At 49.4% G+C, this 25,733-nt stretch overlaps 1 protein-coding gene across 2 annotated transcripts in view; it reads right to left on the bottom strand.

Moving 5' to 3' along the window:
* Window positions 1-604: 604 nt before the first annotated feature.
* Window positions 605-25,733, bottom strand: part of SUPT6H (SPT6 homolog, histone chaperone and transcription elongation factor) — a 30,645-nt gene continuing 5,516 nt past the window's right edge. The window contains exons 2-38 of one of the 2 annotated variants that reach the window (XM_068979231.1): window positions 23,130-23,271; window positions 22,196-22,354; window positions 22,024-22,100; window positions 21,512-21,704; window positions 21,208-21,292; window positions 20,313-20,586; window positions 19,732-19,833; window positions 19,371-19,487; window positions 18,951-19,040; window positions 18,602-18,744; window positions 17,804-17,952; window positions 17,553-17,651; window positions 17,008-17,137; window positions 16,772-16,922; window positions 16,452-16,606; window positions 16,065-16,260; window positions 15,453-15,592; window positions 15,074-15,191; window positions 14,212-14,288; window positions 13,831-13,966; window positions 13,405-13,542; window positions 13,159-13,326; window positions 12,419-12,546; window positions 11,086-11,293; window positions 10,157-10,304; window positions 9,577-9,719; window positions 8,522-8,662; window positions 6,734-6,929; window positions 6,098-6,336; window positions 5,053-5,166; window positions 4,755-4,879; window positions 2,995-3,107; window positions 2,496-2,573; window positions 2,239-2,405; window positions 1,597-1,784; window positions 1,166-1,348; window positions 605-1,066 (exon numbers count right to left, since the gene is read on the bottom strand). In XM_068979231.1, coding sequence (XP_068835332.1) covers window positions 1,054-1,066; window positions 1,166-1,348; window positions 1,597-1,784; window positions 2,239-2,405; window positions 2,496-2,573; window positions 2,995-3,107; window positions 4,755-4,879; window positions 5,053-5,166; window positions 6,098-6,336; window positions 6,734-6,929; window positions 8,522-8,662; window positions 9,577-9,719; window positions 10,157-10,304; window positions 11,086-11,293; window positions 12,419-12,546; window positions 13,159-13,326; window positions 13,405-13,542; window positions 13,831-13,966; window positions 14,212-14,288; window positions 15,074-15,191; window positions 15,453-15,592; window positions 16,065-16,260; window positions 16,452-16,606; window positions 16,772-16,922; window positions 17,008-17,137; window positions 17,553-17,651; window positions 17,804-17,952; window positions 18,602-18,744; window positions 18,951-19,040; window positions 19,371-19,487; window positions 19,732-19,833; window positions 20,313-20,586; window positions 21,208-21,292; window positions 21,512-21,704; window positions 22,024-22,100; window positions 22,196-22,354; window positions 23,130-23,238 — 5,190 coding nt within the window. In that variant the 5' untranslated portion in view covers window positions 23,239-23,271 and the 3' untranslated portion in view covers window positions 605-1,053. Of the gene's footprint in view, window positions 1,349-1,596; window positions 1,785-2,238; window positions 2,406-2,495; window positions 2,574-2,994; window positions 3,108-4,754; window positions 4,880-5,052; window positions 5,167-6,097; window positions 6,337-6,733; window positions 6,930-8,521; window positions 8,663-9,576; window positions 9,720-10,156; window positions 10,305-11,085; window positions 11,294-12,418; window positions 12,547-13,158; window positions 13,327-13,404; window positions 13,543-13,830; window positions 13,967-14,211; window positions 14,289-15,073; window positions 15,192-15,452; window positions 15,593-16,064; window positions 16,261-16,451; window positions 16,607-16,771; window positions 16,923-17,007; window positions 17,138-17,552; window positions 17,652-17,803; window positions 17,953-18,601; window positions 18,745-18,950; window positions 19,041-19,370; window positions 19,488-19,731; window positions 19,834-20,312; window positions 20,587-21,207; window positions 21,293-21,511; window positions 21,705-22,023; window positions 22,101-22,195; window positions 22,355-23,129; window positions 23,272-25,733 lie in introns of both variants that reach the window. The other variant, XM_068979232.1, reaches the window with a different exon arrangement.

The following is a 25,733-nucleotide window of genomic DNA, read 5'->3' as shown; positions in this document are numbered from 1 at the left end:
GGCTGTGAGACAAAACGTGAAGGAACACAGGAAGATCAATTCAGAACTAAAGAGGCAGCGGGCTAAACGAAGGGACCCTCGCCAGGGCTGTGTGGGCAGGACCAGGTGAGTGCAGGGCCTGTCCTGGGGCGGCCTATGTAGAGGTCAGATCTCAAGGCCCAGTCAGCTATAAGTGGGGAGAGGAGCAGGGCTCAAGTGGAGAAACCCAGATTGACTTTTGGCCTTTCCCCGGCATGGCAGAGAAGACCAGAAGGTAGTGGATGGGGTGCCCTTGTGTGAGCAGCAAGAGCTGTGCAAACATTCAGATGAGGTCCGGACTGACCCATCACACCTTTTATCTCAGTCCTCACAGCTGCCGTGCTGGGGCAGGTAGCCTCCTGTTACAGACAAGAAAGCTTGCTCAAGGTCACAGCACTGTGACCCTAGGCGGTCTGATGCAGAAGCCACCTGCTCCTCTGTGAGTCGCCGCCTCTCTGAAGGCCTGGGGTCAGGGGAGCCTGCAGAGCTCCCAACATGGCTTTGAAAGCTCCCCATCAAGAGCCAGAGACTTGGGAGAGAAAGGCTTTGTCAGCTGCTCTGTAGAAACACTGTTTATTCAAATGACAGGCAGGAAGCGGCGGCAGCAAGGGGTGAGGGCAGCCAGGTGGGGGCCGGGCAGGTCAGCAATGCTCCCCTACATCCCTCGTCATCCTGCTTTGACGGCCACCCTGCTGCTGGCACCAGGGTGGAAGTACTCGCCCTCCTGTCCCAAACTGAATAAATAGCATCCCTCTCCCCATGAGCGCGGGGGAGACTCGCGTGCTGAACTTGGCCCCTCCGCAGCCCAGAGTCAGGGGAGGGCAGAAGCTCAAAATGGCTTGTAGGGAGCAGAGATGAAAACTCTCCTCTCACCTTCTTCTTCTTCTTCCCTGCCACACGCTGCTCCCAGCCTGGTCCCAGGACAGGCGGTCAGTGAGGGCCTGGAGGGTAGGATTGTTGCCTAGCGCACACTGAGCTCAAGTTCACAAGGCCATCCAGCCTGTCGCCCATCCAGGCTGACCACCAAAGAGAACGTCAATTCACGCCACTTTATGGACAGAAAATGAGGGGCCGGGAGTGAGGCAGTGGGCATCCAGGTCTCTCCCAGCCTCAGAGGTAACCAGAGTCCTAGGAGCAGGTGCCCTACCGATCCATCTCGTCCAGGAGTGGGGTGGCATCGCCAGCAATAGACATGGGGGTGCTTTCGATCATAGGGCTGGGGGAGGGCCGAGGGGTCAGCCGCTGCTTCTGTTTCCGCCGCTCCGCCTCCTTCTCCTGCAGCCACTGTTCCGCCATCTTGCCCCAGTCGATGGCCGCATGGCTGTTGGACCTGGAGGGAGAACCAGGGTGTGTGATACAAGGACTTGACTTGGCCTGCGGCTCGCCAGAAGAGAGCCCACCCCGCAGTCCCTGGGAGCCTCCATTCTTGCAGAGATGGATCTTGGATCTATGGACAGCAGTGTTTTTCTGGCTCCTCCCAGAGCCCAGTCCTCCGGGGGACACCACCTGGCTTACGGCTGTCAGGAGATCCAGAGCACCCACCTCTACTAACGACCTGTCTACTGTCAGTGTACTCACTTTGGCTGCTGCTGCCGTTGCCGGGAGCTGGAGGAGGGCTGGGGCTGGGCCTGGGCAGACTGTGGGGTGGTGCTGGCCTGCAGCTGGTGGTACTGTGGCGTGGTGATGGGTTGGCTGGGCGTTGTGTAGGAGTAGCTGGGGGTCATTAGTGGTGTGGCCACTGGCTGCTGGGCTGGTGTTGGGAATACCTGGAGAAGGGTGACAGCTGAGTTTAGGCTGGGCTTTGTGCTTATTTGCTCTTCTGGTAAATTTTGGGCAAGCTGAAAATCTGGGCTCTATACAAAGCCTTCCAGCTGACCCTCTCCTGAGCAGGGTGTGATTCTGAGCAGCGGAGGCAGGCCAACAGCAGGGCCCACCACTTGACCACTCGAGTCTAGAGGCTTGAGGGTTCGGGTTCCAAAGATCCCAAAAGACTCCATGGAATGGTCAGAACTTCTCTTACTCCCCTTCCCTTGAGTCGGCCCGAGAACAAGGAACATCTGTTGGAGACAGCTCCTAATGCTGTGGCAGGCCCATCTGCTGTGGAGGCCCTCGTGGTGGGCCCTGCCGAGCCCAGTCTACAGACACAGGCTGGTGAAGCATGACCGTCCCCTTTCACCCTTCCCCACCCTCTGCAGGGCTTTTCCTCCCCAGGCCACGTACGTGGTAAGCGCTGCTGCCCCCTCCGCTGCCGCCGTAGCCATACTGGCTGGAGGCCCACTGCGCTGGGGTGGCATTAGGGTTCTGGCCCTGGCCTGTCACAGCAGCAATGGCGTTGAACATCTGCGAGGTCATGTTCTGGGGCAGGGCGTTCACAGCCCGCGTCAGATCTGTAAGCACGAGAAGTGGAGATGGGCACGTTAGGGGACAGCCATTCCAGCTCCAACCCCCGCACCCCAGGCCTGGCGTGAGCTCCTTACCTGCAAGGTTGATGTTGGCTGGGGTGGCATTGATAGAAGCAGGTGTTCGGGTCCTGCTGCTGCTACTGGGGGTGATGCCTATAGGAAATGGCCTGAATGAGAAGTCTCTCCAGAAACCTCCTTCCAGTTTTACAACTTAGGGAGCTGGGAGAGGTACTGAGGTGGGTGGAAAGAAGGGCAGCTGGGGGAATTCCCTGGCAGTCCAGTGGTTGGAACTCTGCCTTTTCACTGCTGAGAGCCTGGGTTCAATCTCTGATCAGGGAACTAAGATACCATAGCTGCACAGTGTAGCCAAATAAATACAGAAGTTTAAAAAAAAAAAGGGAGGGGGAAAGCTGTATAGGCAAAGAGGATGGAGGGCCTTCCTGATGTTAGGAGGAGGGAGTTGGACTACAGCGGCAGCCTAGGCCTCACCTTCTGCCATAGGTAGTGTCTGTCTCCACTCAGCGCTCAGCTGTCCCTCAACTACACTCTGGAAGTCACAGAGAGCAGAGCTCACCTGGCACAGGATCCTGATAGTGGTCCTTAAACCATCTGAAAAGGCCGTTCACAGTGGGAAAGACTTGGCCCCGGTACCGGAATCCTTCTGGAGTCACAGTTACGTATTCTATCCTGGGATTTTGGAAGGAAATATGCATCAGACCCCATTTGTGGCCAGCTGCGAGCGGGTGGCCAGAGCAGATCTCCACCATGTGAAGTAGCCACACTGGGTGCTAGGGGGAGGAGAGATAAAAGAGCCAGTCCCTGGCCCTGGAAAAGGAGGCTGCACTCTGGCGAGGTGAGGAGGCACAGAGAAGCCCAGACAAGGCCTGGAGTCAGCAGCCCCAGGTGTGCTCTCTACAGGCCGCCAGAAGGCTCGCTGGGGGCCGGGTCACCACCCTGGGCTGCCATGTGATGGCACCGCACAGCCGGCGAGGAGGGTACAGACATCAGTGTTGGGGTGGGCGGGCCTCCCCGGGCAGCAAAGCACAGTGCTCCATGAGGCAAATCCGAAGTGCCTCTTGAAGGTGGCTGGTCTGTCCTCATTTAACACTTTGCCAGAGCAGAGAGTAGATAAGAGGCTCTGGGTTCAGATGAAGTTTCAGTTTCGGCTCTGCCAACTCACCACCTATATGGTTTTGTAACAACTTACTTTTGTACCAAGTTACTGAAGTGAATCTCAGCCTCATTTGTGAAAAGAGGATAACACTTAAATCTATAGTGTTTAACCTACGAGCAATAAACAAGAGTGTGTAAGGCACTCATCACAATACTGAAAATGGACTGTGTTCAGTAAAGCACAGCTGTCAACAGCCAATGCTAAGTATGTCAATGTTCTCACTCAGATGAAGATGAAACCTGCTTCTTGCACCATAAGGAATCTGTGCCCCTTTCCATGGGAAGCTATCACATGGCCTCTGGCCCTGGTTAAAGTCCTCTGTTCAACGGCTCTTCATGGAACAGTTTCCAACCCCCACGTGGCCCTGGCTGCCATCTTCCAGAAGCACGCTGGTGAATCAGAAACAAGCACGATATTCCAGAAGTGCCCACGATGCTGCAGGGTCCAGAGCTGCTTGTCCTCTGAGCACCTCCTAATGGAGCCCACTCTGGGCACCATGTGCACGCGCATGGTCCAGGACCAAGAGCAGAGAGGCACAGACTGAGGCCAAGATGGCAGCAGGACGCAGGAGTGCAGAAGGCAAGTCTGGCCATCAGTCTGGGTAACAGATACAACAGAGGAGGTTGAGGGAGACAGGACTTGGTCTGTCAGTGTGAGTGCCGGAGGGACGCAGATATCGGAATACCGAGGGAGGCCAGCCTGGCTGTCACACACAGAAGGGAGTAGAGCAGGCTGGTGACTGGAAGAAGAGATGCTCTCCAGACCTACCCCACCTTCAGCACACGCTCACCACAGTAGCAGGGAGCCACTGCTAAGGCTAAAGGCCCTGGTGAGGGTGAAGTGGAGGAGAGAGCAGCGTGCTGGCCCCCATCTCTGCCAGTCAGGTGGAGAGAGTGTCTAGTGGTTTCCATCACTCCCTGGGAGGCAGAAGAGGTGAAGGGACCTCCTTTTTCACCCAACTGATTAAAGTGCCTTTCTTATTCAGTCTTTGCCTTTTGCCTCTAAATCATCACCCTCTGTCCCCACCTCCAACCTCCACCTCCACTCGAAACAGGTAAGAGGGGAAAGGCAGTCAAGCGGAATCAGAGAGAGTACTGTTCGGGGCCTGCGAGCCTATCTGTGGACCCCAGCGGCAGCACCTTCTCAGCACCAGTGCTCACCTGGGTTTACCCCGGGGCTGGTATCCCAGTAGGAACTTGCCGGGCAGTTCCTTGCAGGCACAGATGAAATAGGGAATGAAGGTGGGCTTCTCCTTCTTAGTTTTGATGAGCAGCTCCTCTAATTTCTGGGGGTAGAATGAGGGGGAGAGGTTGGGATAGCAACATGCTTGGTACACAATGTCTGGCCTCACACACCATGTACACCTCCTTCACCAGCGCAGCATCCCCTACACTGAAGGGAAACCAGACATCCTTAAGTGACTGGGAGGGGTCATCCCTCGCAGGGCCCTGGGCTCACCTTACGGTCCCCACCGCTGCAGTCCTGATAATACTTGTGGTTTAGAAGGTCCCGGGCAAAGGATGCCATAGGCTGAACATAGCGGGCAACAATCTCATCCAAGTCTTCAAACTCCTGTGGGAAGAAGGTGAAGGCCCCGAGTGTCACATTCTGAACTGAGATCCAGCCTTTCAAGTCCACTTGGAAGAGAACCCACGGAGGGGAGGAATTCCCCCAGCCCTCCTGCTGTAGCCTCATTGTGCTGCAAAGTCCCTTCAACTTATCCATCTGTGTGAGTTGGATCTAATGTTATTAGTTTACAAGACACAAAATCCCTTACATTTTAAAAATTTATTTGGCTGCATTGGGTCTTTGTTATTGAGGCATGAGTGCGCCTGCTCAGTAGCTGCTGTGGGCAGGTTTAGTTGCTCTGAGGCATGCAGGATCTTAATTCTTCAACCAGGGATTGAAATCACACCCTGCATTGTAAGGCAGATTCTTAACCGCTGGACCACCAGTGAAGTGAAGCGAAAGTCTCTCAGTCGTGTTTGACTCTCTGTGACCACATGGACTATACAGTCCATGGAGTTCTCCAGGCAGAATACTAGAGTGGGTAGTTGTTCCCTTCCCCAGGGGATCTTCCCAACCCAGGTCTCCAGCATCGCAGGCGGATTTTTTACCTGCTGAGCCACCAGGGAAGTCCACAAAAGCCTTTAAACCGTAACTTTAGTTCTCCCCTAGTGCTTGGGAATAGTAAGGGCCTTCATAAAATCTCTCTCCACTGAACCGAGAAATCTGGCCTGTGTCTGCTTGAGGACACAGCACTCGCATGTGCATTTTCTCCTCTGCCTCCAGTGGTTCTCTAGTCTACTTTAGAATTCGGAGGACAGAAAAAGAAACACGACATACACAAAACTGCTGCCAAATTACTCATCTCATAAGGGCCCCGGGTTTTGCTGTCCTGAGTGGCTAGGACACATACAATGCACACAGGTGACTACCATGGAAGGGGCTCGCTTCTGGAAGCAGGATGGGGATGCTAGAGTGTGCAGGGGCTGCCTCTCACCTCACTGTTGATCCACAGGGTGGCTCCCAGGCTGAAGGCATTTTCCTTGCCTTCTTCCCGCACATCCACGTGCTGGTAGATGCCGTCGCTGACCTTCCAGGTCACTGTCAGGTGATTCTCGCCCTTGCTGCTCGGTCGGATGATCACGTCACCCTGGTCCATCGTTTCCATCATTTTTTCTGCTTGCTTAAAATTTATATTATGGAAGGATGGGTGTGCAATCACTCGCTTGATATACGCTGAAGAGGGCAGGAAAGAATCATTGGTCAGCTGACGGGATGGGGAGCCAGCCCCATGAGACAAGCCATGGCTAAATTTCTGATCCACTACTAAATTCGGAGACTTTCACCCTCTCTGGGCCTGGACTCTCGGATGTGAAGGATGTGTCAACCTGGGCTCCTAGGGTGCTGGGAGAATGAAACTTTAGGAGTCCCAGTGCATCAGCAAAGAAAATGTGACCCAAGAAGACCCCAGCGCCCAGCTCGGCCTATGTCTCCCTTTCCTGCTGCCTCTGGGCCTCAGCCCCTCAGAGCTGAGCACTCAGTCCCACGGGGAGGCCGAGCAGTCAGCACATGCGTCCTGGGCAGGGAGGGCTGCCAGGACTCGGGGTGCACAGGCATGGTTGGGAGCACTCACTGGTCCGCTGCTGCTTCCGCTTCATGTCCTCCTCCTGCTTGTGGTCTGCTGCTTCGGCGTCAAAGTCATAGTAGGTGTCCTTGGGCAGCTTCCACTCATTGCTCCTGTCCATGAGGTCCGAGGTGCGGCAGGTCAGGTCCGCACTGAACTTCTCGATGTCGATCTTCATGATGCGGCAGTGGACAGTCATCCCCACCTGGACCCACAGGGCGTGTGAGCCGGGTGGGGCGGAGACGGCCTAGCCCGACGCCCGCTCCACACGTGAGGCGGCAGTGGACAGTCATCCCCACCTGGACCCACAGGGCATGTGAGCCGGGAGGGGCAGAGGCGGGCTAGCCCGACGCCCACTCCACACGTGAGGACAGCAGAGTCCAGGCAGAAAGGTGGACACACTGTCCAGAGCCAGCCGGCTACCGAGCGTCAGGAGAGCAGGAGTTCCGGGCTGAGTTTGGTCTGCAGACTACTTGGGCCAAGTACTGATGCCTCCTGCTCTAGGCAGAAACACCAACTGGAGTCTCCTGGGATCTGTCACTGGCACTATTCTCTTTCCCCATAAAGTTGCCCAATTACTGTTCCTAGGGTGTGAGCCAAGTCTGGGTGCCCTTTTTGGAGGAAAAGCAAAGTAACAGTGTTTCCGTACCTTCCCCCTGATTTGAGCCCTTCTGTTTAAAGAGTGACAAAACCCAGTCAATTTGCACAGCTCTCCTGGAAACTGCCCTAGCTCCATTTACAGGTATACCTCGGAGACATTCCAAGTTCAGTTCCAGACCACCAGAATAAAGCAAACATCATAATAAAGCGAGTCACTAGAATTTTTTAGTTTCCTAGAACATATAAGAGTTATGGTCACACTATAGTCTATTAATGTGCAACACTTTTTTTTTTAACAGTTATGTTTTTAAAAAATATCTTAATTAAAATTTCTTTTATTGATTAAAAAAAGGCAAACCATCACCTGAGCCTTTAGCGAGTCCAAATCTTTTTGCAACACTAACATCAAAGATTACTGATCACAGATCAGCCTGACAAATATAATTAACAAGTGTGAAATATTGTGAGAACTGGCACAAATAAATGTAATACAGAGATGTGACGTGATCAAATGGTGTTGGAAAAAAATGGTACTAACATATTTGCTCAATGCAGGGTTACCACCAACTTTAAATTTGTTTTTAAAAAAAAAAATTACAGTATCTGTGAAGGGCAATAAAACGAGGGATGCCTGCGTTAGGAATGTCTTTCCCCAGCCTTCCTAAGTCCATGGTTCTCAGGGGTTCACAACACTTAGAACCAGAGATTTGGCAGATCTGGTACCACTAGCAGATGTCACTAACAGGATGATCCTGGAAAAGGCACTCAAACTTCTCTGAAACCCTTTTCCACTGGACTAGCAGATTTGAGACAACATATATAAATGTCAAGGGCTGGAATCCAGTGCGTGCATAATAAATGGCAGCTCTGACAAGAGAAACTAGAACAGAAAGGGAGCTCAGCCTTTCTGCTTCACAGCGTGGAATGCCAGGCCTTGCTTCCTGCCCGCCAGACTAAACCATGGCTTCCCACACAGGAAGGGCTGGAAACTCCAAAGGCAGTGAACAAAAACTGTTCCTCATTTGGGTAGATGCTTCTCACCCTGACTTCACTCAACTGGTTATAAATCCTACTGAAATGTTCCCCACCAGGAGCCCCTGGGAACAGAGCCTAACTCCTGGTGGGCCCAGCCCAAAGCCAGCCTGATCTGGGCTGCTGAAAACTGCGCCAGGTGCCTTAGTCCTGTCATTCACCTACCTTCACTCGTTCCTCTGGCCGCTTTACCACTTTGTCACTGAGGAATTTGGTGGGGATGAAGCCAGTGACACCATTGTCTAGCCGTGTTTTGACACCGATGGCCTGGCCTGGGCATGAACCGCTGTCAAAGTGGTTCCAGACCTAAAGACGGCATCAGGAGAAGAGCTTGATCATTAAGATTCTGGAGACCACACGGTCAGGAAAGAGCTGGCAGGAATGCTGTAATTCATCTTACCACTGACACTGGCATCACCAGGTGAGAACATGAGGACTCAGCCACCCAGCAACACAGAATTTGAATATCCCCTAGGTTCCCTGATGCATAACTCATGTTTGGCACCACTGGCCAGCAGATCAATCTTTTATGTTAATTTACTGTAAACATCCCTCCAGCTTCAACTGAAACCCCTCCTTCTCATTCTGTTCTGACCTTGTGAGCTTAAGAAATATCTGTTTGTCACCTCAGACAATGCATTTCAGTGAACCAGCACATCATGGCTCTTTTACATTCTTGACAAATCTCACCAGTTTCTTTTACTGGGTAAAGTTGAGAAATGGTCTGTTTTACTATCTGCCTAAGTAACATGTGAAGATACAGAAAAAGCTTCAGGATGGCTTTTATGAGTTCTAACCATGAAAAAAGCAGAAGTCATCGAGGAGACTGTGGGAAAAACTAAGATGTGTGTGGAGGATGAAAACACTGAAGGGAGTCTACAGATACCTTCTAACCAGCACAGGGACACCGTGCCCACCCTGTATGTAAAAAACGCATACATTTCCTCATGTCTGTAACTGGTTGAGCAAGACCCTCAGAGAATAGGAAACAAGGATTAAGGGCTGAGTGAAAGCAGAATAAGAGCACATAGATCATTTCTGACTAGTAGCACATGGAGGGACTTAAGTTTGGCCTGTGTCTGTTCCAGATCTCTTCCCCTTTTTGTGTATTGCCATGGTAAAGTGTCACCTAAACCACTCCCATTCTCGACGCCTTTCTAGAGCGCTGAGATCACGCAATCACAAACATCCAGGGACCATAACAACACTGTAGCACATACCTCACTTAGTTCCGGGAAATTGTCTTGCTGACAGAAAGGGCACTGCCACAGCCCCGTCTCATCGTTGCGAATTGCCTGGTCATAGCTTTCGCCCTGTGGACGCCTATGGGCGATGCCGGTGACGTTGCAAATAATGAGCTTTCCTGCAGGAAGGGGAAAGGAGGAGAAGGAAGGGAAGAGAAGGGGGGCAGGCTGAGAGAACTGGAGAGGTGACTCCTCCCCACCAACTGTTTAGTGACAGAACATCTATCCTAGAGCATCTCCCCTGATTTCCTTCACACCCTCGAAAAGGGAGATCTTCCCTTCATTTGATGACAGGAAAATGAAGCCACAAGACTGACCCCATGAACACCTCACAAAAGCAGGTTAAAAAGCACGATTTGACCTTCCAACTCGAATTTGACTTCCAGCTTAGGACTCTATAATCTTCTTAAAAGCTTCCCTGGTCTTTCCCACTCACAGTACAAACTGGCCTTATTCTGTTGGAATTATAGTCTGACTTGAACATACACAGTAAACACTTATCCCATCAATCCCTGTTTATCCTCCTCCAACTAAAGAAAACAGACCCAGGATTTACCAATGTAGAAGGTCTCCGGTGTCTCTTTGGTTAACATATTGAAGATTTCCTCTGTGTTGGGAGAGCGGTAGGCTGTCCGGAGGTCCTTATACCGACAGCTCAGCTCTGCCCGGATGTCGTACAGCGTGATGTGTTTGTCACCATAGCCCTGGGGAAGAAGCCCCCATTAAGAATCTTGCAACTGCTCCCCAACCTGAGCCACCAGGGGTTTCAACGAAAGGAGTAGCCAGTTGGCTCCTGTCAGGGTTTCTTTTCTTTCCCCCAGCATGTACTAAATCAGCTTTTCAAACTATTCCTTAGCCATGAAACACCGATATACAATAAAAATGCTTCATGGGGACCTCCCTGGTGGTCCAGGGGTTAAGAATGTGCCTGCCAACATGGGGGACACAGGTTCGATTCCTGGTCTGGGAACATTCCACATGCTGAAGGGCAACTAAGCCCTTGTACCACAACTACTGAGCCTGGAGGCCCTAGAGCCTGTGCTCCACAACAAAAGCAGCCGCCACAGTGAGAAGCCTGTGCACCAGCACTAGAGTGGCCCCCACTCACCACAACTCGTCCCAACTCAAGAAAGCCTGAGCACAGCAATGAAGACCCAAAGTGCAGCCAAAAAAACCCCTCATGGAATCACAATGTGTGAAAGAAATGCAAAACCGCACAGCTGGAAAGGAGGAAAGAGGTCCCAGAAGGAAATTACTACCCCCCACTCCCAGCTCCCCCAAAACACGCCCCCACCATGACTACTGCAGTCTCTGAGATGCCGTTGGCTCCTTAATAAGCAGACTGAAAACTTCCTTGAGTAAACCTAGTACTGCATGGGGAGGGAGAGGCTCAAGTCTCTTACACTAATAGTATTGGGGCTTCTCTGAGGATGTGCTTCCTGAGTCTCTTCTCATCTAGGCCAGGCCTTCCACTCTGTCACCCACCTGCCGCTCCAGTTCTTCTGCAAAGGCATCAAGGTCTAGGTCCTTGAGTCGCTCTGGGTTTTCCAAGATTTCTTCAAGGGCTCCCGCAGGGTTGGCATCCTCAGCTGATTCATCATATTCCAGAGCATCCACCGCCATCTTCCTGGCCCACTCATAAGTCTCAGGGTGAACTCGGGAACCATCAAGGACTTCAATATATGAGTCAGTGCTAAAGGAGAGGCAGAAGAGGAGCAGGATATATAACAAAAAACTTCTAGTAACAACCCAGATGTCCACCAATGGGGAACTGGTTAAATAAATTAGGGCACCTCCATACAATGGAATACTGTACATCCATTACAAAGAATGAGGCAGATCTGTGTGTGCTGACATGAAAGATGGCCACGATATATTGATAACGTGAAAAATGCACTGCAAAACACTATGAACCGTATGATCCCATTTTTGTAGTAAATGGGTAGTTAGTAAATGCATAGCAAAAATAAAATTTAGAAAAGTTGTAGTATACATCAACTTGTTATGGCAGTTATCTCTGGGGGGTGGGATTATGGGGGACTTCCACTTTCTGCATAATATTTCTATATGTTATTGAATTTTATATGATGAAATTATATATAAAAGTATTATAAATAAAACAAGAAGGGGGAAGAAGACCTTTGAGAATTTGCTGACAGCTACTTTCCCCCATAAAGCCTTCCCAGGCTGGTCTTGCCCGTGCACTCACATGGACCTATGTTATTCGTGGAGTGTTACAGCAAAGCTGGGTGGAAAATGAAGTTTTAGAACTTGAAGCCTATTTCCCCACTGATTTCCATTACTGAATGAGGAGCTATGTGCCCGTGGAAAAGATCCTCCAAAGACTGAGTTGATAACTTCTGGAGAGGAAGAGGTCAATAGTGAAGTCCAAAGTCCAGGTGAATAGAGAACTTTCTCTCAATAACATTATCTCAGAACATACCAAATCTCTCTCCCCCTTTCTTATCTCCTCAGACCCCCACACTCCTCTTCCAATGCCCCAACTATTCCCACCCTTATTGAGCCACAAAAAATCACAACAACAGAACAAGTTTGTGTTTACCGAACCAAGTCTTATGTTTTCTGTCCTCAATTGATAAACTAAGTTGGTTCTTTTGATGTTTCCCTCACAGAAAAGCTTCACATAATTGAACTGATCTTTTCCATAGGTCAGAGGCTCTTGACTAAATAAAGACTCTTGGCTTTAAAACGTTTCCTAATTTAAATAGCTTGTGGCCCTTTGACAGCCCTAATCCCCAAACCCCCAAAGCAAAGCCCAAGAGAACTCCTCTTGGCCCACCCAGGCAGAGGGCATCACCTGTCCCCCAGGGAGGCAGTGTCAATCTTGAGGAAGCCAGCACAATTCATGAAGACTTTGGGACCCATGTGGCACATGGTGACCAGCTGAGTCCGGCTCTCGAGCCTGGTGTTGTTCTGTTTCAGAATCTGGAAGAGAAGCCTGGACTGAGCAGGAGCAGAAGATAGGTCCCACCTCCTGGCCTGTTTCCAGGTCTCGGGAAACCTTCCACACTGGGAAGCTGTCCCAGCACCCCAATAGCTAACTGAACACTGAGCTCAACATACTGCTACTAAAAAAATCATTTTAAAGAACTACACTGTGCCGAGCAAAGACAATGCACAGCTAATGCACAGCTTCAAAGCTGATGTAAAATATGCACTCAAGTACCCATCCCACATTACGAAAAAAATTACCACAAATACTCTTCAAGGTTGCTACATGCCCCTCTCTGTATTGAAATCCTTTCTTTCCTCTGGGGGAAAAAAACCCCACTATCCTGAGGTCGTGTCTAGCATACTCTCGCCTTCCTCTAAATCATGGCTTAGGCTATCTTTTCCACAAGCCACCAGAATGCGGTAGTGACGACCAGGACTGTGGCCACCTAGGCTGAAGTCTGGCCCTGACTCTCACTAGCTGGATGACTCTAGGTGAGCGCCTTTACCTCTGTGACCTTGCCCTTTTTGTCAAACCATGCTGGGAAAGTAAAGGTGCAATGAAATAAGAACTTTCCTTTTTTTCCTGATTCAACCCAATCCTACCTTCAGGAGATGGGTCCCTTTTCGAGGTCCTAGGCCACAGACATACTGAATCAAGGCCTGGCTGTAGGGGTGGGCAATGGCACGGTTGACATCAACTCCAACCTCATTGACTCGGTTGATAAATTCACAGTACAGGGCACTGAGCAGCTCTTCTTTCACCACATGCTCCTGCCAACACACAGTGGGCAGGGATAAGGTTACTGTGCCACTCTGCCCACCTGGGCCTACTTGTCAAATCCTACTCACCTGCAACGGGTGAAACTTGAGGCATAGGATGTCTTCATCCGAGCTGCACACCTGGGCAAACTCAATCAGAGGGTCCTGGATGCGTCGGGCCAGGGAGACGGCCTGTCTCAGCACAGGAGGGTAATCCCGGAACTCTGCCTAAGGTCAGATGAGGGTCACCAGGGCCACAAAGTCCCCTTGGCTCTAACAGTCAGAGGAAATCCAAATCGCCTGGCTTGATGTCATGTTCTCTTTTCTAGGACCATTTTTCCTGGGACCAATTTAATCTCTGGGGCTCCCAAGCTGAACTATGACTGGCATGATGGGAGATTTTCTGCACAGGTAAGAGAAAAGGTGCAATCCTGCGCCCCTGACAATCTTTGCTTCCTTATCTCCCTGGGGATAGCTCTTGCCTGTGTGAAGCCTAAGCGTGGGCTCCCGCCTTACCTCTGATTTCTTGCTGTTCATATAGAGGATGGCCAACTCGTTGTCAATCAGCTCCACCCCAATAGAGGACAGCTGCTGACCCTGGTCCAGCTCATGCACGATGCGCTTCACATCCTCAATCAACATCTGGGCATCCCTGGAGGAAGGAGGGGTGGTGTTCAGGGATATTTCTGGATAGTTTCTCAGGGATGAACCATCTCAGGGCTGGGAGCAGGGAGGAGAGAGCTTTGAAGACAAAGGGGTACAATATTCTACGGATACCCTCTCGAAGCTGGGGTATCATGTGTTATCAAGGATCTTCACAGGCACAGAGCAGATTCAACAATAAAGAATGAGTGGCTTTAGCCAGGCCTGGGCCAATCACCTGGTGCCCCACCCTACCTGTTCTCTCCTGCAACTGTCACCACATGAGGCTTTTTGTTCAAAAGGAATTTCTTCAGAGTTTCAATGTCTTGAGCCTGAGTGAAAGAAAATTGGAGCTAAATGGCTCTGAGGACAGCGGAGATCTCTAACGCTTTTCTCTCCGTATAAGTAGCTTGAGACCTTACAAGACCAGAGAACGATGATGTGTCATGCGTTGTCTAACCGGAACACACAACAACGTGACTAGGAGCTCTAGTCGGAAATTAAACATCTGTTAATCTTTCCTACAATTACTGTATATCTGGCTTACATGTGAGCTGTGGTTAACGTACTCAAGTCTTTCTTTGAACACGAACCACTAACTGGCAGTCAAGACTTCTGATCTCCACTTTTTTTTTTTCTTTTTTAAAAGAGTTGTTTGCTGAAAATTATGTTTTAGAATGGAACTCTTGTCAATAAAATGGAAAGATACTGTTATGTTAAATAAAAAATCAGAAGGATACACACGAGATGGATTTAAATTTTTCCTTCCATGGAAGAAACACAAATGCTGAAAGCAGGGAAAAGGTTGGCTTAATGCCTCAGTGGCTTTCAGCTCCTGGAACAAGCTGACCTAGATGCAGTTAAGAACAGAGGCAGTAATGGCAGCTCCCAGAAGCACAAGGCCTAGCAACTGGCTTCAAGTCAAGAAGCAAATTCTGTTCCAGATCTTGAGTGCCATCTACTGCCTATGAAAGTGAGACTTATCCCAGGACGTAAGAGGTTAGTGAACAGGTCAGAGACCTTGCATAGGATATTGCTTAGACCATGACTGCATATGTCCAGTGAATGATAAGGCATGTTGAAGATGTCCACTTGATAACCAGTCCCAGCCACTTGCCTTCTTCTCCCGCTCTTCCTCTCTCCATGCAGTTCGCCGCTTGGTAAAATGAGGCAGCCGGAGGAAGTCTGTCACTTCTCCTTCACCATTGACCAAGGCGCAGAACACAGGGTGATCTCTGCCAGCCCGACAGAAAAAGAACCGTGTGATAATCAGGACTATAAGAATATGAGTAAGCATATTGGGGTTGGTGCATGGGGATGACCCACTGAGATGTTATGGGGAGGGAGGTGGGAGGGGGGTTCATGTTTGGGAACACATGTAAGAATTAAAGATTTTAAAATTTAAAAAAAAAAAAAAAAAGAATATGAGTAAGAGAAGAACAAGGTTAGGGAGACAGGTAAGGGGTGATGCCAGGCATGCAGGAACAGGAAGTTACCTGGCAGAGGAGAAAGCAATGCCGAGGACCCGGATGCCCTTCCCTTGGTTCTCATCCATAAAGTCGTCGTCTTCTTCTACTTGTTGATCTGGCCGGTAGGGCGCCACCCTCAACCAGTTGTAGAGCTTTCGACTACAGGCCTGGGGAGGAGACACACCAGTCACTATGACTGTCAGGCTCGCCAAGTGTGTTACAGAAACAGGGGCAGACACATATTTGCAAAGATCTTATTTATATGTGCACATGTTTCTAGCCCTTGGCAGGCTTACAACCTGAAGGCACACCTTGTTCTTAACAATAGGAGAGTACAGAGGCCAGTCACGTATAGAAGAATGTGTACGGGGTGGGGGAGGGAAGGAAGAGGCTCTTCAAAGGGAGGTCTTAGAGTGACCCATGACCTTGTGTGCACTCCCTCTCAGGTTATGCCCGGGGGGTTTCCATTAGCTACAGGACAGCTATTAGGGGGTGCCTTCGTTTTCACCTCTAGCCTGGGGAAATTACAGGACTGAAGATTGTGCTGCTGGCCTGGCGTGCTGCAGTCCATGGGGTCGCAAAGAGTTGGACACGACTCAGTGACTGAGCTGAACTGAAAGGTCGAGTCCCCGTCCTCACCTTTATGACGTATTCTTTGGCTTCGGCCAGCAGCTTGTTCTTGAGCTCTTTGGCCATCTGCACATACAGGAATTGCTGGAGAGCTCGCTCGATGGCCAGGGTGCGCTGCCGGTTCCACTCCTGCACCTGATGGCTGAACTCATCTCGGTAGTAAAATTGTTTGATTTCTTCAAAATACGTCTGGTCGCTGCCATAGCTGAGGGGATATAACACTGCTATCAGGGACAGAGAAGAGGTGGTGCCCGAATGCCCAGGAACACTGAGTGAGCCAGAGACAATGGTTTGCTCAGTTCTGAAGGCGTGGTTCACGTTCCTGAGGGACCCCTCCCTCCAACAGACTCCTGACCAGGCTTTCCCAAAATAACCCCAGGCTAGAGCTCTGCTTACCCTTCCACTCCCTTCATATCGATGCTGATATCAATGGTGAGCAGCCCTTCATCTTCAGCCAGGCAGATCTTGAGGAACTGGTCATCTCTCAGTTCCTTAACAGGCTTGTTCTTTAAGTACTTGAAAGAGTAAGCATAGTGGGCCTCATCCACATCCTGTATAACAAGAGGGAACCATCAGTCGACAGAAAGACTGGGCTGGACCCTGGGAAAGGCCTGCCTCTGCACTCAGGCAGACAGCTCAGCTAAGCGTGAAGGCAAGAAACTCAGTTCAAACAGAGCTGGACCGTAAGCTGGATCAAAGCCCTTCAGCTGGCTTACCTTTCTTCCTTTCTTAGTGGGGCTTATATTGAGCTTGGCCCTCTCCTGGAAAGTCTGTCTCAGCACCTGCCGGACGAGGGGCTCTCTGGCAATCTGCAGGGCTACCATGTAGCGGGCACCTTCCAGCACAGCTTCCGGGGTAGGGAACTGGCTGCAGGGAAAATGGAGGCGCTGCAGGATGAGGACATCTTTGCCCGTAGGTTCCTCCTCTCACCAGCCAGCTACTGCAAGCCCACCTGCAAACATAATCCTTCGCCAGCTCCAAGGGCTCTGCTGGAAACTGCTCTGTCTCATGCCGCTGGTAGCTGTCCCGGAGGTTTTCCCCAAATTGCTCAGGAGTAAGCCCAAACTTTTTGGCCAGGCCATCTAAAGCAAATCAGGAGAGATAAAGGTAAGCCAACAGCAGGACTGAATAACTTTTTGGTTTTCAGTCTAAAACTGCAAATTCTGGGCAGTAAATTTAAGAAGGATCACCAATGAGCAGGAACAGGATGCCTCACAATGAACAATGAAAATGCTGGCCTTAAACAGAAGCAGAAGAAATAGAAATTTTCTGTGGAAGTTATAGTTTAGCAAAAGAACTTCCCGAAGTTAGGATGAACTCTGATCACGTGTTTCCCACTCCTTCAGGAATTACAGGGAAAGCTGGACCACTCCTGTGGCATGGGTTTGGGTCATGGGAGCAAGTGTTAGAAGTGGACTGGTGATTCACTCAGCTGTCCTTTAAGTCCTCATCCTACCTCCCAGTGACTATCAGGGAACTTATACAATTAGCTTTTACCTAGCCCGGCACTCTGGCAGATGGTGTACATGTCTCGGCGAGAAGCCTGCTTGAGCTCTGGCCCTCTCTGCTCTTCATCTTCTGCCTCCTCACCATCACCTGGGGAGAAACCATGAGTTAAATCTTCTGGCTTCCAGTTACTTCCAAGCATCTGACACACATGGAGAGAAGCTTCAAAGTGTAATCAGTCAGAGGCATCCTTGGGAAGGCCATGGCCACCAAGCCTCTGGGCTGTCTTCTCCAACACTCACCTTCCTCATCTCCCTCTTCCCTTACACGCTTTAGCTTCTTGCGGCTGGCCTTGGCAGCATTCTGCATCTTAGGGATGTCACGACCATAATAGAGCAGGAAATGATTGTAGACATCTTTCAGTTCATCCATTGACTGAACATCCTTGAGCCTGGAGGGAAGGGACGTAAGACCTCAATTTTGTCATGGAGGAAGGATATACCCCGGGTTTGCTACAAGAGGTACAATCCCAACTAGGATGGATGCCTGTGTTCTCCAATTTATCAGGGATACACAATGGCCCTAAACCATGACTTAATTGCAATCAAGGTACTTTCAAGAAGAAATATGTCAAATAATTGGTGGTTGTTACAAATGGCAACAAAAAGAAAGACAGATGAGGAAGCATGTCTCTAGTTCAGAGTCCTTGAGACAGTCTTTGTTCTTCCTTCCCAGGTTCACGCCACTAGCCATAACATCACCTGCGGCTCTCCCACAACCCTCTCTAATTCCAGGCTCACCAAGCCACTTTCTGGCTATAGTTTGGTTTCCCATGTGGCTTTTCATACAGGTAACATAAATAAGCAAACATGACTATCTGATTCTCTTAACCTTTTATACCAATATGGGTAAGTAACAGGAATTTGCCTGTCAAAAAGAGCACTTCTGGTGTGTTAAGTTGGCTTTCTAAGGGATAGGTGCCCTGCTATGAATTTTACAAGATTATGCTTCTCTGGAGGGTGGGTGGGTAGGGCAGGGGAGGGGTACACCTGCCTTTGGCGTGAGGGCTCCCTCTAAAGGAATAAAACCGCATATGCTACCTCTCCATGTCCGTGGTGTCCAGAGCCCGGATGCCATCAGCAAGGGGCTTGTCAGGATCAGCAGAGATTTGCTCGTACTGATAAGCCTGCATCTTCTCAAACAGCCGTGTTAGGTTCTCCTTACGAATCCTCAGCTGGGTCCACTAGGACAAGGCAGGGCAGGGGTAAGGGCTGGTATTTAGCTTTGGAGACCCAAGGCCAGGCAGTTCCTTACCAAGAGTCCTTGGGGGAAGCCTGACAGGCTTGGGGGTTTGGGACATCACCTGGTACGTGCAGGAAAACTTGGGCCCCAGTAGTAGTAGTACCTAGTGCAGCCCTCAGCTCTGAGGGACACAGATCCCTATGTTACCTTTTCATCCCACTGCCACACCCTCCACAGGTCGTTGATATGCAACTCAGGCTCCACGTACTCCTTCCGGTAGAAAGCAATGAAAGGCACCTAGGGGGTGCAAAGAGATGGGCAGTCAGCCAGAGAGGAAAGATCTGCAAGGAACCCCTCTGCTAGAGGGATAAATAGCTCCATGAAATTCAGCACTGGGAACCCTGGCCCATCCAGAGCACATGCTTGTCCCACCATGGGGGAACATAATGCTGCAGAAGGGGTAGTGGTTTCTTTCGATCACTTGAGTCCCCACATTTCTTGGTCAAGGGACCACTGCTGAGGAACAGGAGGTGGTGGGGGCGGTCCCCACCTAACCTAGGTGGCCAACTTTTCCCTCACCCCTAGTTGACATTCTAACCACTGCACCACTACAGCCTGAAGTGCTACCTCAAAATGCTGATTTCGCATGAAGCCCAGGGCCTCTTTAATCTTCTGAATTGTGCTGGGCCCTTTTCGACTGAAGCTGCTGGTTGGCTGCCCTCGGTCTAGGTAATCACAGCTTTCCTACAGTTGGAAGAAAAAAGAAAGAGCAACAACACCTTTACTTGCTTTGTCTCGCCATACAAAACTGCTTCTTGTCACAGGATGACCTCAGAGTAAGCCTAGAAAAATCTCCTCATACACTCATACACACATGCTGTTCTGTGGGAGGCCCACAGACACTGGGGGCAAGGGAGAAGGAGCTATTCATCCTGATGAGGTGACTTCTGGTTTGTGTCAAAACACAGGCTCTTTTTTAGGGGGGTACCTGCAGAGAAATGGTTGGTGTGGCAAAGGCATTCCTGTAGATCCAGTCCGCCTCTTCTTCCAGTTCGTCATCTTCAGCCCCCTTGACGGGGATGGAACGGAGCTGCAGGGGATAACACAGGAGCATGAGACCGATTTTATCTTGTATCTCATGCAGCAAAAACACACTCTTCTTCTGGACAAAAATATATGCTCCAGAGGCACATGTTTTCAGTACCCGGAAAAGTATTGTCTGGCAAGAAGTAGGCATGTCGTATATTTGCTAAAGAGAGAGAGCCATTTCAAGAACCCTAAGACACATCAGAGTCTACGTTGAGCTAGACTTCCTGTACCCCTGGTCAGATTGGGGTTCAAAGCCAAGTTCCTATATATCATTTTTGGTTTTTTTTTGGCTGCGCCACCCTGACTAGGGATTGAACCCGTGGCCCCTGCAGCGAAGTCTGGAGTCTTCGCCACTGGACTGCCAGGGAAGTCCCCCTATAAACTACTGTTAGATTGATCTCTGCTATAACCCTTGTACCAAGGTGGCTCAGGGCAGTTGATGACAGTTCAGCAGAAGGACAGAGGCTGGTGCTTCCTTACCTGGAACCTCTCAGGCAAGTCAGTGGCTCGGATTTCATTGTCCTGATCGGTGAGGTGGCTGCTTTCCAGCTCACTGGGCTCATACATCTCGAAGATGCTCCTGCGGCTCACACGTTTCTTGGTGGTCTTCTTGGGGCGCACTCGGATCTCACCCTCAGCCTCATCGTCCTCATACTCATACTCTTCCTCCAGCTCTTCATCGTACTCATTGTATTTCTCAAATTCATCGTAGTCAAAGTCCACACCAAAAATCTCCTGGGCTTCCTGCAGAGCCCTGCAGGTGAGAGCGAAAGGCAGTTGGCCCAGGTTCCGGTGAGAGGAGACAGATACGGCCCCTGCAGAGATCTTTTACCTGCCCCGAGGGAACTAGAAAGGCTGAGGGAAATCTAACAAAAAAAAAGCATATTCACTGCGGAATAAAGGCTTAGCTGGTGGCTATTTCTGGGGAAACTCATTTACTGAGATGAAAACCCATCTTTGGCACATGTCCGTGACCAGGATCAAAAAGTAACAGGACAGATGGGTTCATATCATGTTCAGTGGATCCACCCTTCGCTAAGATGTACTCTCTCAGAGAAAAGAATTTCTCGACAAAATTATACTTAGAAGACTGATACACAAACAAGTGAACACAGAGCTGCAGGTATTAGGGAAAGGCTAGGTCTTTGCTGACATGTGCCTCTCCTTCATGCCACCCCGGCACTAGGACGCAGAGAGAGCTTTCAGGGCTTCGAGGAGCAGTCTGACATCACTGCCTGGCGAAGGTTATCAGAGGCAGGAGGCAAAGTGGCTGAGAGCTGACTGTTCTAACTTTGGCCAAGGCCTCTGATCTCTTCCTTCCTGCCTGGGTCCACTCAGATGCCCTTATGACCACCTTGCCCCAGACTCCACTCACGCATCAGTGTATCCAGGAAGCTTTTTCCGCCACTTAGGTTTTTTCAGAGGTTGTCCATCATCGTCCACGATAAAGTCATCAATGTCTAGGTAGGGAAGGGAGGGGTTAGTGCCCAGAGGCAGGGCTGAATGGCTTTAGTTCCTACTATGAGTGGCCAGTGAAGAGAAGAGAGCCTTTGGAAAGGAACTCCTTTCTGTCAAATGCTGGAGGCCAGTAGCTGAAAAATGATTTCCCATCCCATTCCTTGGGGCAGGAAATCCCAACCCCCTGCCCCAAACGGGCTTCCCTGCCTGATGCTACGTACCTGACTCTTCATCATCTTCCTCCTCCTCTTCTGGAGGAGCCATGTGGGCCTCCACGGCCTCCTGCCCTTCTTCCCCTTCCCCATCCTGAAAGATCTCCTCTGCGATAGCTTCTTTCTCATGTTCCTCCTTGCCATATTCCTCCTCCTCGTCGTCCTCATCATCTGAGACTTTTTTGACACGTCGGTATTTTTGCTAGGGGTGGAAAGCCTGCCTGGTCAGGGTCTGAGGGAACTGGCGTAACAATGACTGCTCTCCAATTTCACTTCTATTTTCCCACCACAGTTACACTGACGAGGGAGATGGGAAAGAGCACATCAAGTGATGCCCCAAGGCCCACTCCTGAAACTGACAGGCACCCAGAACTGGGCTCCACAGCACGATACTGAGCCACTTTCTCCTCGCTGAAGTTCCCCAGACGGTTCTGGATGTGCCTCCCACCACCCCCCAGAGCCACTGAGCTTCAAGGGCTTCTTCCTTCATCCTCAAGGACAGAGACAAAAAAGGCACTTACTCCTCTTTTGACTTTGACACCCAAATTCTCCTCAATGAGATCAAAATCATCATCCTCCAGGCGGTCATCAAAAGATGCTAGAGAAGACAGAATGTTGCTGGTTGTGACCGGGAGGCCCCTCCTCCACTGGCTTCCACCCCAGCCTCACCTGACCCGGGGAGGGGCTACTCACTGCGTTTTCTCTTCTTGTGGCTAACTTCATCTTCTGAATCTCCGGAGTCACTACCCTCATCCTCCTCCCCTTCCTCTTCATCGTCATCATCATTGATAAAGCCTTTCAGGTTTCCTTGTTCATCCTGATCATCCAGGTTCTCCTCCTCTTCCTCCTCATCTGGAAAACACGCATGTTTGAGGCATGCAGTTTGGGAAACAGGCTGGCGCTGGGGCAGGACCACCTGCTTAAATGTTATTTATCTGCTCTGAACCAAATGACCTGGATGCCATGTTAACTCTTCTGCTTCATCCAATCCAAAGACGAAAAACATGACCACTGACTCAGAGCAGTAGCCTTTGGAAAGGAAACTTGTCTATATTCACTATCTGTCTTTCGGCAAGATGAGCTTCCTAATTACTCTGGATGGTCAAAATCTTGACTAGAGGTTTTACAGCCACCAAAAACTTTGGTTTCTTCTCAGTTTATAACCTCAGTAGCTATATTCCTTCTTTCATCTGTAAGGTTTTTGATAAAGCTTCCATTTTCCTTACTGTCTCTAAAGTTGTTTTCATGGTTCTACTCTGCTAATGATCCTAACGGTTGGGTTTGGACAGAAAAATTGGAAACTGGGTGCATAAATACCAACACTGCTAGGTCTCTAAAAGAGAAGCATCCCCTATGTATTTCTTGGTTGACTGGCTATCCCATCCCACTAATGTAAGCTCCACGATAGCCAGGTCTTTATTTTGTATTCCTAGTTCTAGGCACAGTGCCTGGCATATAGCAGACAGATACTTAGTAAATATTCTCTGTGAATGACTGAAAATTACTCAAGCTGGTACCTCTCATGCGTGATAACTTCTGTGCTCAGCCTGAGCCTCTCATCAGCAAGAATCCAACTATCCAAAGCTTAGCAATAGTGGGGAGAAGCTTGAGGCTGGGGCTTCCTCACCGTCATCCTCCTCTTCTACAAATTTCTTGTTGACCCGGGGCACCACCTCGCCGTCATCATTGTACTCTTCCTCGGACTCCTCGGCCTCGCTTTCCACAAAATCAGACATTGTTGCAGCTTCTCACGGCCTGCCTGAAGACGACTAAGGAAGACAGGGAGATGGGGATAAAAAACGAGAGAGAGGACTCTTAAACATTTCCACAGCCTTCAGCTGTGTGCCACTGCTCTGTCCAATCATTACCGTCTGGGACGAGAGAGTAAGAATAAGACGGCTCCATCTCTTCTCTTATCCACTCCTCTCACCACTGCCCCTCTCATGTGTACCTTTAAAAAGCAATTATGCTGGACATCTCTGTAAATACCACATGGCTTGTCCAAAGAGGTTTATCTCACTTACCATTTGGGGATAGAAATGGGCAGATGAAGAAAGAAATTAATGCAGGAATAATTACATAGGTAGGGATACAGCAGTAGTGAGATTATATGACTCACTTGTAAGTCTGGCAAACAATAATTAAATTCCAACTTAATGATAGGAACTATAGCTGAGCTATTGGCAGAGTCAAAAAGAAAATCTTTTTCAACAGATTAAACATCATTTCATGAACCTGACTCCACTTGTGTGAGTGCTGGTCTGGAGCATTTGGGTAGAAAAGGGGCCTCTTCAGAAACATTAGGACCACAACTACATTGTGAGCATTTACCTCCCCAGCAAAACCAACCAACCAAAAAACACTCTGAAAGAGACTTCCACGGCCTACAAATTAAATGCAACATGGTTAAATACAAACACTGCTGGGCTTAAGAGTAGAAATCAAATCCTGGTCCCAGCGTCTGCTAGGTCTTAAAGGTAAGCATATTACAGAATGTGCTTGAATATCAATGTCTTCATTTGAAAAAAGGCAACAGCACTACCTACCATACAGGGTAGTTGCGAATATTACATGATAATAGGGGAAAGAGTCTAGTTTACTATTTTAAAAAATGTTAACTGAATCGTAGGCCTAATTTCCAGTATTCTATAATTCAGTACCAACCAATCTCAACTTTGTCTTCTACCTCCCTGATGTTAGATGCATCCAAAATCTAGAAACGGCAGTGGAGAACCACAGAACCATGACATGGAGTTCCCTGGGCTTTAAAATGCAGCATACATCACACAAATCAGAGCATAAAAATTCCATTCTGGAATCCTGAAGCTGGCTGCTCTTCCACTCAGGACCATTCCTCATGCTGTCCTGAATTATGGTCCACTATGTCCATTTTTTCCACTTAGACTACAAGCTTCTGGAAGTCAGAGACAATATCAATTAAAGGACTAAAAAAAAAAATCACAAAAACATAAACAGCAATATAAGAGGCATTACACTTCATTTTTATTCTGTAGCGGATAAGCTGTATCCCACCAGGTGCTCTATACAGAACAGAAACTGCTAAGTTAAACAGATTACTAGTTCTTGTCTTCTCAGTTAAAGACGGGAGTGGGCCTGGAGAGGGCGGAGGTTGGCTAATGGCTATCTCAAGTGGTCTAAGCTCTAGAAGGAGCCTTAAGTGCTGTGGCTCTAATTCTCCTGAAAATTACCCTTACTGACATCAACTGATACCATAACCAAGTAAAGATGAACTGAACTCAAGAAAACAAAACTGAAGGTACAAGTTCTGGTGGAAAGGGAGAATCAATGAGAAGGGTCTTATGTTCAATTTTAGACTGAAGTTTCAGATGCCATTCTTTTTAAACTGTACTGAATGTCTACCAAGTACAAACACTCTGCTAGGAGCTGGGAATTTGAAGAGAAATAGGATTCAATATTCCCAAGAAGTTGACTTCTAGTAGAGGGCCAAAAGAGGACCATAAAGGGACTTCTCTGGTGGTCCAGCGGTTAAGAATCTGCCTGCCAATGCAAGGGACACAAGTTCGAGCCCCGGTCCGGGAAGATTTCACATGCTGTGGGGCAACTAAGTCTACACGCTGCAACTACTGAGCTTCTGCTCTACAGCTACTGAAGCCCCCACGTCCTAGAGCCCCTGCTCTGTAACAAGAGAAGCTGCCGCAATGAGAACCCCACACACCACAACAGAGTGGCCCCCACATGTGGCAATGAGAGAATGCTCACTCACAGTGACAAAGACCCAGCATAGCCAAAAATAAACAAACAAACGTAGGCCTTCCCTAATCTACTGCACACCTAACAAGTTCCAGACACTTAATAAATAACCTATTTAGCCCAACATTGTCCTATGAGTTACAGCACATTTCTCTGTCCTTTCAACAGAGGAAAAAATATACTCAAGAGATGAAGTCACTTGTTCAGGGTGATACAACTTTCAATGGTAAGACCTGAGAGTTGAGTTAAGGTCTGTCCGACTCCAAAGAAACAGTTGTTTCTATCATATCAGTAGCTCTCAAAGTGTGGTCCAGGGATCACCCTCTTTTCTTTCATGTGTAGAGTGAAGTCTTCCAGAGGTTATAGGACATGTAGTATCACAATGAGCTGAATGCAGAAGCAGGTGTGAGAATCCACATCATTGTATTAAAGCAAACATTAAAAAGATTTGCCAATGAGACTTCCCTGGTTGTCCAGCGGTTAAGAATCTGCCTTGCAA

The sequence above is a fragment of the Capricornis sumatraensis genome, chromosome 8, assembly GCF_032405125.1.
Source record: "Capricornis sumatraensis isolate serow.1 chromosome 8, serow.2, whole genome shotgun sequence".
Lineage (NCBI taxonomy): Eukaryota > Metazoa > Chordata > Mammalia > Artiodactyla > Bovidae > Capricornis > Capricornis sumatraensis.
This window is presented reverse-complemented; position numbering and strand designations above follow the sequence as displayed.